This window comes from Populus nigra, chromosome 1, assembly GCF_951802175.1.
Source record: "Populus nigra chromosome 1, ddPopNigr1.1, whole genome shotgun sequence".
Taxonomy (NCBI): Eukaryota; Viridiplantae; Streptophyta; class Magnoliopsida; order Malpighiales; family Salicaceae; genus Populus; species Populus nigra.
The window spans coordinates 1,415,640-1,426,274 of record NC_084852.1 but is presented as its reverse complement, the minus strand read 5'-3'; the positions used below and the strand labels follow the sequence as shown (position 1 = coordinate 1,426,274).

Sequence of the window (10,635 nt, the reverse complement as noted above, 5' to 3'; positions counted from 1 at the left end):
GAACCTTCCGAACCTGCTTTTTTGTTGTAATTTGTACATTCCTTTTATGTTTAGTTAGTGCTCCAAAACTATGAATTTATATGAACTCTTGTATTAAGACAATTAAATTACATTATGAAGTTTATTTTGTTATTAGTACTGTGTTGAACTCTGATTGAGTTGTTTAAAGGATAAGTTTGTATGTAAGTTTGGGTTTGCATAGGTACGGAACATTGGAGGAGAACCTTGCCTGTGTGTCGGTCATGGATCCGGGATTCGGGTCATGACATTTATGATCTCAGATTCTTTCATTCTTGGCAGCTCAAACTCTCGTATCAAGTTTAGGTTTTGCATTCTACAAATTCTTTCATCTCCTGATACAACTCAAACCCTCATATATGAGAAATAATTTATATTATTCTCTAACAACAACTTATACTAAATTCCGTTATCCTTTGCTCTCTGCTGCGTAAAGTTTTGGATGATAATAATAATATTCACAACTTAAAAGATTGGATACAGGAAGCAGAAAATGCTCATCATTTTACTCTCCTTTGATTAAAGTGAGAGGTCGAATCAAGAGAAATAGATCAATAAGTTCAACTGGCATAAGTTTAATTTCTAACATAATTAATATAAGAGTACACTTGATTTTTTCACCCAAAATACAAATGTTTTGATAACTATATATTCACAAGTAGTTGACTCTTAGAAATCTGATGCACCACACACGGCAAACATCGCAAGAAAATATTGTAAAACCCAGAACTAAAGCAACTTCTCAGCTTTCCCAGCTAAACAATGCTCATCATGGTTCTAGACTCAAGATAATGAAAGCTCTTCTTCCTTCAAGGATGGTGGAAACTCGTCCTGGCTTGCTTCCTCAAAACTAGCTGAAGTGGATTCTGCTTCAGCATTGGGGTTTAAACCAGCAAGATGCAAGATATTCTCAATCTCTTTCACCACTTCACCCATTGTTGGCCTGTCACTTCCTTTCTCTTGTACACATTTCATCGCTAGATCCACTATCTTATCTAGACCTTTCGGCTTGGTGTCTAAACCAATGCTTGGGTCAAGAAGTTCATGAAGGCTATATAGATCTTTTTTTCTATCCAATAAGATACTTACCTCCGCTACAAGGTATTTCCCTCGCTCTAAAGGCTTTCTTCCACTTACTAGTTCCAGCAACACAACTCCAAAGCCATAGACATCACTCTTCTCAGTCAAGAGCAGGGTCTTCTGATATTCTGGATCTATATAACCCTAAGCAGAAAATATAGTAATCTTGTCAATTGTAACCCTTGATATTGGCTTTAATCATAGACCAGCGGGCGGCCTGCATATAATGAAACTAGATAGTCTTAAATTCTTGAAGTTTTGGAGGTACTGACCTTTGTCCCTTTAACTTGAGTGCTAGCAAGAATAAGCTCACTATTGTCCATAGGCTTGGAAAGACCAAAATCACCAACTTTAGCATTTAAGCATTCATCCAGTAATATGTTAGCTGATTTTACGTCCCTGTGGATAATACGAGGCTCGACAAGCTCGTGCAAGTAGGCAAGACCTCTTGCTGCACCAAGAGCCACTTTAAGTCTCCTCCTCCAATCCAGCCAGATCCCGCTCAAACCTGCTTACATGAGAAGAGGATATATAATTGTGTAGACTTACTACAACCATAGAATGCGTGTGCTTATTTTCGGAACAAAGGCACCAAAGGGTTGTCATGGAAAACTCAATGCTTATAAGATTGAAAGGTTCCATGTGCAATACCTGATAGGCTGTCCCTGAGACTACCATTGCGAACAAACTCATATATTAGCAACTGTTCACCTCTCTCAAAGCAAAACCCAACAAGGTTTACAACATTTTTATGATGTACTCTCGATAAAACTTCTATCTCTGTGTTGAATTCAAGCCCACCTTGCACCGATCTTTGTCGACATCGTTTGATGGCAATCAGTTGTCCAGTAGGAAGCCTCCCTCTATAAACCTGTACACAAAAATGTTGAAAGATTACTTTCAAATACTCATTCTTAAGGTGTGGTATTCCATGCCAGATCAGAAGTTAGATAGTTTGAAGGCAAATTGGAACCAGCAACACCCACAAACATTGTTTATGCAAATGAAACCACCATGGCAGGACAGGAAAAGAGGGAGAGACTTGCCATTCCGTAACCCCCTGATCCAATATGATTGGCTTCCGAGAAATTATTCGTACACTTCGTAATCTCATCGAAAGAGAAGCATCTGGCTCCCTTCAACTGAGGAACGCTGTCACTGTTCTTTAAATCCAAGTATGCTGCAATTTGGCAAAATGAAGAAAAAGAAATAAACACAATTTTCTATGATGAATGGGAAAATATCAGATCTAAAACCTAGAACCTTAAAGTACCAAAATGATTCTTCTGTTCACTTGCTCTTTCTCTCCTCTTCTTCTGACGATAAGCACATACCCCTGCAAGAAGCAATAGTAGCAGGAAAGAGGCTCCTCCAGCCGCAGCCCCAATGATCCTTCCAGTGCTTGATAACTCTTTTGAGACCGTGGGTTTTCCTGCATGACAAAGAGGGAGGGAGGGAGGGAGGGAGGAGGATGTGTCATCAGAAGAAAGAAAGAACAATGCAAGCCAATCTCTCACTTGTGCATGAAATGTGTAAGTACCATCGAAGTATGGATATGCAGAACCCTTAAAATATGTAGGTCCAAAGATATCTGAATTCTCATAAGTCTGAAGGGTTAGCACAAATCCAATTTCAGAAATCGTAGCTGTGTTAAAATGATTTTGGCCCGACGGAAACATAGATAAATTTGACTCAAGATACCCAAACGAATCCTTCGCTGGAAAATTTACTTCAACTGAATCCACAGGAAGTTGATGGAGCTTGAAGGAACGCATCAGAGACTCTTCTTCCAGATGTACATAATAAGTAGAGTTTCTTGACTCTAAAAATGGAGGTTTGAAGACTAGTACTCCAGTGTATGGATACGAGCATTTGCAATTGGGACTGGAAATCTGATCTGAAATGCAGTGGATGGGAACACATTTCTCTGGTAGCCTCGTATACGAAGAATTGGCTTGAGGAACTGTGCAGTAATTTTCTGTTGCTTCTGGATGCTCACAAACTGGGTTGCCCACAAGTCTGCAAAATATAACACATCAAACACTCTTATGCAGGCAAGTTGTATAGCACATCTCCTCAGGATTTAACTTTTCCCACTACTATCGTTGTCACATTTTAACAGTCAAGTGGACAAAATTAAGGAAAAAGGAATTACAGAGACATCTCAAAAGTTTGAAGATACTTTAAAAATGCCGTTAACGTTTGATATATATTGAAGGGATGATTTTCTGTAATATCCGAGAGGGACTATTGTAATTCATCCAAAAAAAGGAGGAGAATGCCTCTTACATTACATCCACGTTATTCCTTCGTTCTAGTGTTTCTGAATAGAATGAAGAAATGAGATTGTTTCGCATATCAATGACTTTCAGTTGGCTGCTAGAGCTTGTTGCAATATCCAATGTGCCACTGAGCTGGTTGTTCCTTAGAATCCTGTAACCATTTGTGAATTTAGATATCCATCAGTTTCCATGAGATGAAAGAATCTATCAATATCCATGAAGTTGACTGCTATGGTACTGAAGAAACAAGGGGAAGGATGCTCACAAAGTCTGTAAACTAGGAAGATCGAAGAGGGTAGGAGGAATCAGACCTTCAAGTCCAGTGTTTTCCATCATTCTGTTATTCACAGGAAGGAAAGAAGGCTTCGCTATGTTGACAGCGTGAAAAATCATAAATTGTAAACTTTTATACACAGGAATGCATAGTCAATAAGAGGTTCCATGGACAAAAATGTCTCTGTCATAAAAACAATGACTGCTTCATTAACACTTACTATATACATGGAGACAATTATAATCTAGTCATGATGCCTGAGCAAAATTTTAAGGGCTAATTGCAAAGTGCGATGGTGGAAAGGGTTTGTGATTCTTGAAAGAAAACAGTCTAGTTAAGGCTTCATTGAGTTGGTCGAGTGTGTGTGATGACAGAGAGAAAAGGAGGGAGGAAGAGAGACATACAGTGTTGTCAAAGCCCGTAAGTTTAAGAATGACAACGGAAAATCTGAAGCGTCAAAACTATTATTGCTCAGGTCCCTGGAGAAAAGATTTTGGTCATAGTAGGCATTTGGAGAAAAGTCGAATTGTATTTCATACTGAGATACCTAACAGACTGGAAATCTTACAAGTAGCTGAGATAAGCCATGCCAGTGAGATTAGGAACAGGCCCAGTAAATTTATTGTTGGACAACATCCTGAAATTTATCAGCAAAAAGCACTCTTAACCGAGTGAAAATCCGCACAAAAGACTTAACAAACAAGCCAAACCATTGTGATATCTTTACTGGCAATGTCGTTTTCTGTATACTTACAACGTCGCCACATTGGTAAGATGGTTGAGGTTTGAAGGGACAGGTCCAGTTAATGAGTTCCCTTCAAAACGTCTGCAACAAAGATAAGGCATTCAATACAAACTAGATCAGTGTAGATTAATCACTTCAGTTTGTCATGTGCTTACACAGCCTCCAAAGTGTGCACAAGTCCAAGGGTAGAAGGAATGCTTCCATTGAGATTATTGTCATGCAAAAGCCTGCATAAAAGTAATGTATATAGAAATATTGTAAACCTTTATTAAAATTGATCAGATATGGATTTATTGTATTCAGGTGGATAGTCTAGCGCATGCGTAACAAAAGGTCTGATAGTGCCAAATGGCCAGTCTGATAAAAAAAATCATAACTTTCAATCTCATGTCTGATCTGAAAAGCATATACAAACTTACACATGAATGAGAGCCATGTCTGATCTGAAAAGCTCATTCGGGATTGCGCCTGAGAACCGATTCCTTCCTAGATGACTGAATAATTTTCAGACCAGCATAAACAGATATCAATAAAGCCGAAGCAAGAGAGCACACTAATCAGCACAAAGAGATTTCACATACAAGTGTTTTGCATTAACTAGCATATCAAGACCAGATGTAGTTCCACTGGAGACAAGGATGGCTCCATCGAGCAGATTATTGAATAGATCCAGCACAATGAGTTTCGAAAGGTTTCCAATTGAATGTGGAATTGATCCAGTGAATCTATTAGAATTCAGGTCTCTGCGGGAAATAGCAATAGAGAGTTTCAGAAAACAGTAAAGGTTGCCAATAGAGAACACGTTTAGTCCATAAGAAAACAGTAAAACACTCACAGAGACTCCAGCAGCTGAAGAGACCCTATCAACTCAGGGATAGGACCAGAGAAACTACAACCAGCCAACTTTCTAGAATGGAAGAAAAGAAAATTCTGTCAGATAATTAGAGGATTGGTTTCAGTTAATACTAACATCATATTATTCCCTTACAAGTTTTTTAGCTTCTTCAAATTCACAATTAATGGTGGAAGGGTACCGTTCAACCCCGTGTTGTACGATAGATCCCTATAACCAGACACTGTTAATGAGCAAGGAATCCTTGGAATGGAAAACAATCACTATGTTCACATATCAAGAAAAAGGATGGAAGCAGTTCTGGGAATGAGGCCTTTTCTCAATATGTGCCTCATGCCTTGAGATCCGGACGCTAGAGCAGCCCAGTCTAGACATCTGGAAAGCCAAAGAGTATCGTAGCACTACATCTTAATTTGAGGCTATGACTACTTGAAAGTTGGGATCATTTATTATGTGAAGTGAAAACTCAAGACTTACAGAACCTCCAATTCTGATAAGGAGGAGATGTCTCCAGACAGCTCACCCGTCAATCCCACAGCTGCCAACGTTCTGCAGTTGAAAATAGTCAGCTAATCTCGAAACTTGGAGAAGGAAGAAGGTGCGAGGCTTAATTAACATTTGAAGCTGAAAAACTGCCTATAACTTACATCGAAGTCACACGTGAATTGTAACATGAAATGCCTTCCCATTTGCCTCCACAGGGATCTGCACCCACCCAATTACGTGGTGTGTTTTCCCAGGCATCCTTGAGAATACTCATTACTGTAACTGCATCAGGAATGGGGCAGAACAATAAAAAATTTCCATGATTCAATCACCATCAGAGTTGTCTAGTTACATGGAGTATGGAGGATCCATTAAAGCTAGCAAAGATCTCTACTAAATCTAATCTAGCCTAGAACTTTAATGAGTGATTTTTGGCCCAAGTGCAGGCAATTCAGAATATTCATTCTGCAGTTCATCTATAAAGTTAAGAAGAACCTTAAGCACTTGATTCTGATTAGCATAAAAAGCTACATCCTACATGAGACATGGCTCAAAAACTCTTTGTAGTAAATGGGGAATGTTAATTTATTGAACTTACAATCATCACCATAGGTCTCTGTATAAATCTGAAAGGAAGCAACCAGCAAAAACGTGAGAACTTTGGGACACATTTCTCAACAAAATTGCAAAGCTCTTTGTTATGAATGTTGCTAACTCCAAAACCCTTTAATAGCAGAAATAATATCTAGAAGTACAACTCTTAATATGATAAAACATGGAAGGAAGATCTTTACATATCCCCATCGTTTACTTATCTCAAGATTTATCGTGAAAGGACATGAATGGGACAATTTTGTTCGTATGAATCACATACTAAATACAAAGACAATTGACCTCCCATCTCTAGTCATTTTCAAGTTTACAGTCAATAGAAGAACCCACCAAATGGTTTCTTGCATATAGTGTATAGTGATACTTGCAGAGTGAATAGTATTTCCACATTTCCTAGAACAGGGGTCATGATTGTCTGCTAAAGTCATTATTGAAGCGATGATCAATACAGAAAGTTATCAATTGTTAATGAGATGTGTAGATGATTTTACCAAGTCTACTAATTAGACAAGTAGAAAGAAATGCATGTGTGACATATGCAGTTGGAGTTTGGCTCATTTAATGATTTTGATTTTTCAACTTTGTAAAAGTTCATTATTAACCTATTTAAGGATATTAATTTGGATATTAATTAAATAGGGCCTCTGATTATTCTTAATAAAAATCAGATACAGAATATACATCAATGACTGAGCAAGCTGTTCATATGCGCAAGCTGTTCATACCTCAAGAAAAGAGAAACCGTAAAAGAAGGGTTTAAATATTTGACAGAAATAAATTTTGGTCAGTCAAGAGATAAGAGACAAAGAAAACTCCACAAAATATTCGAATTTCACTCGTGGAAAGAATGCTTGCATCAGTCCCGTGCTGATTTGCTTGACCAATCAGCACTGTAACCTGATTTGTTAGAGGAATACATCCCAGATCGACGGAGAACGTGTTGCAAATATGTTTATGGATAGACAGATAAGGCCTGGCTGGAAAAGAAGTTCTAAAGAATCATAAATGTATCAAACATGAGTGGGGTTTATTTTAAATTAGAGCATTCTACAGTCCCAGATGTTGTTATTTTTCTAGTTAATTTTAAATTTTAATTATTTTTTTTTATTTAGCTTTGGATTCTTTGGTTCAGCCAGTTTTAAACAACTACTTGAATAATTGTTGTGTTAATTTTTTTTTGTTAGATTATTATTACAAACTTTCCAAAAATATTAGAGCTTTTATCTATTTCTCTACAATTTAAAGTCTGCAACCTCAGGGTTTGGAAAGCTTAATCTTTATCTATGCAATATGATTTGTCAACCTCAACCCTAATGCAACAATAATATTGGGAAAAAAGTATTAAAAATGCCAATTTGATTATTACTTGACTTGCTGCTGCCATTGTTATCAACAAGCAGCTGGTTGCTACAAAGACAAAAACTTGTCTAGCTGACAAGAGTAGAAAATGATTCATGAAGATATCAGAATTTCTTCCAAACGAATCATTCCTTGTAATTGCAAACACATGGATGGGTCCCCTCCTCTCTATGAATGCTTACAACAAATCATTCTCTTAGACTTGACAGCGCCTGGCCTAATCTTGATCCGTGGGGAAGACGGCACTCCTCATTTTGTAATTAGGACAGTACACAAGAAAGGTAAAAAAGAAACCAGAGATTTAACTGCACTCCTCATTAACAGTATCATAAAAGGCAAACAGTATGCTACAAAGTGCAAACAACACAAGAAAAATGGCAACTCGTACTCTCAGGTAAGAAGTATCACTGAAACATTTGCCAAGCCAAGCTCATACCAAGGATTCTGAGCTCACTCATAGTGGCTCTACCTTTGAAACTGGGAAGTCCCCTCTGTAATCGAAGGCATCCCTTGCTTGCATCGTCATAGTTGTTTGCTAGTCATTGAAATTGACAGAAATAAATTTTGGTCAGTCAAGAGATTAGATATTTGAACTCAACCTCTAGCATGAAGTCAAGGCTTCTTTTGGATTAGCTTCGTTGTTTGAGTAAGCTTCGAGCCAATGAGAAACAAGTGTTATTCCTATATCTGTCCACCTTGACATGACTAATACAATTTTTTTTGGATTTATATTTTTTCCTTTTTTTTTCTAAAAACATTTTTTTTTTGTTAGCAATTCTATGTGTTTGTAAAAGGTTCATTGGTTTCTTTTATTCCTAGCTTATCATCTTATTATATAGTTCTCAATCTTGCCTCAGCTTTTCTCTTCACATGTTATTCATGTAATCTCGAATTAGACTTTTCCCAATTTTTTAATAGTTAGATTTTATACATAAATGACTAGCCATCGTCAACACTTGCACTCATCGCATCACCATACAGCTCAGCACACCAAGAAAACGAATCTTATATTTGCTCGGTTAGTATCTGTTTGTTTACGCGGCTGTGGCTACATTTTAAATAAACCACAGATTTAAACTGTTTGGTAAAGAAAAAAACGGGATTTACTATTCATAGGCCCCATTGTTTATTGCATTTGCAACGCAGGGGTAGAAGAAGCAGCTCCAAACTGCTTTTTGTTGCAAACTGTGTTACAGCACAGTAACCAGAGGCGCTCAACTTTCTTCTTCCAGTAACTAGAGGCGCGCAACTTCTTCTTCTTTTGCACTTCCATGTCTCCACTGTTCACATGAACAGTGGAGACATGGAAGTGCAGAAGAAGAAGAAGAAGAAGAAGAAGGAGAATGAGGGGCTGGGGAAAACAGGGAAAGAGTAGCTAGCTTCGTCATCCAACTCCAACCCCAAGCAGACACTAAGAGGAGAAGGAGCAGGACAGAGGAATAGCTAGAAAAGTGCTCAACTTTCATCTTCATTCCCTCCCACTTTGCTTTTATCAACATTACATTGTTCAAGTGAATTTTAATTCACTTGAACAATGTAGCAACACATGTGAATTTAGTACACGCATGTTGCTTTGCCTAGCTAGGTCATTGGCTTGGGCCAGTGACCAGGCTGAGCTGGCTGGGCTAATAGGTCAGACCGGGTCCGATCTAAACCTAAATGCATTGACCTAGGTCCGTCCCAAACCTAAATGCATTGAACCGGGTGTGACCCAGTAAAATAAAAAGAAATCAAGAAAAATTTCACAGATATTGTGTTTTATTTGAAAAATTAATGTTTAACATGATTCAATGGCACTACATAATTACATTTGAAGGAGATCATATGATGATGTAGCATTTACAGAATTTGATCGCAATCCTAATTTTGTTTTTTATGATATTTTACTTAATGTTATTGCATGCTCATGAAACTATGCATTGACCTAAATGCATTGAACCGGGTGTGACCCAGTAAAATAAAAAGAAATCCAGAAAAATTTCACAAATATTGTGTTTTATTTGAAAAATTAATGTTTAACATGATTCAATGGCACTACATAATTACATTTGAAGGAGATCATATGATGATGTAGCATTTACAGAATTTGATCGCAATCCTAATTTTGTTTTTTATGATATTTTACTTGATGTTATTGCACGCTCAGGAAACTATGGAAACTATAGTCCTTATTGGATAGATTTTATACGTGATGAAATTGCACATAGTTTAATGCAACAATAAAATATTATTTATATAAAGTAGTTAAATCGATAATAATTCAATGAAAAACCACAAATATTAATATATGTCTTTTTTAATTATTTTATAACCTTAGTTTGAAAAGTATTCTTTAACCAAACATATTAAACTACTTCTTGTTCAACCTCAATTTCAACCACAGTTTTAACCAAACATATATTTTTCCAAACCAACCTCAACTAAAAGTACTTTTTATAAAACAACTTTTTTCAAACCATAACCATAACACCTACCACAATACCAAACACAGTCAGCCACAAATGTGACCTTGGTTCATACAGCTCTGATCAACTTTCGCATTCATATCAAGGAGAAAGCTCATGTTCTCAACCTTCATTATCTTTTCATGATCATCAACATGATGAATCTGTGTTCAAGGATCTTATCAGTATGCTTGATTCAACTAACTGCTTAGTTGGGTTAATTATTTCATTAGGCTTCACAAAGATTGATAAAGCGTAACAATCCTGGATATATACAAGCTTTGATTTTTTGGTCAAAGAAGAATACCATAACCATGTATGTCTTTACATTATGTATCACTGAATATTGTTGTTGGGTTGGAATTTCATGAGTTCTAAACTGTAGACTTCAAATGTGTGGTTACTTGTTACAAAACTTTGATTTCATACATGAAAACCATAATTTCAGTTACTATTATTGGAATTCAAATGTTTGGATACTG

The 10,635-nt window shown here is 36.9% G+C and overlaps 1 protein-coding gene across 2 annotated transcripts; it reads right to left on the bottom strand.

Moving 5' to 3' along the window:
• Positions 1–565: 565 nt before the first annotated feature.
• On the bottom strand, positions 566–6,577 carry LOC133697876 (leucine-rich repeat receptor protein kinase HPCA1-like). Of its 2 annotated transcripts, XM_062120692.1 has the most exons (19): positions 6,337–6,577; positions 5,900–6,020; positions 5,730–5,801; positions 5,388–5,462; positions 5,235–5,306; positions 4,981–5,142; positions 4,819–4,893; positions 4,555–4,626; positions 4,409–4,480; positions 4,223–4,291; positions 4,059–4,133; positions 3,646–3,717; positions 3,388–3,531; positions 2,639–3,117; positions 2,372–2,530; positions 2,145–2,278; positions 1,750–1,969; positions 1,371–1,606; positions 566–1,242 (listed from the first exon to the last, which is right to left on the bottom strand). In XM_062120692.1, the coding sequence occupies exons 1-19, from the start codon at positions 6,407–6,409 to the stop codon at positions 802–804; spliced, it is 2,823 nt and encodes a 940-aa protein (XP_061976676.1). In that variant the 5' UTR covers positions 6,410–6,577; the 3' UTR covers positions 566–801. The 2 variants fall into 2 exon arrangements, with proteins under 2 accessions (XP_061976676.1, XP_061976684.1); XM_062120700.1 differs by lacking the exon at positions 5,388–5,462 and having other exon boundaries at positions 6,337–6,576.
• Positions 6,578–10,635: the final 4,058 nt, after the last annotated feature.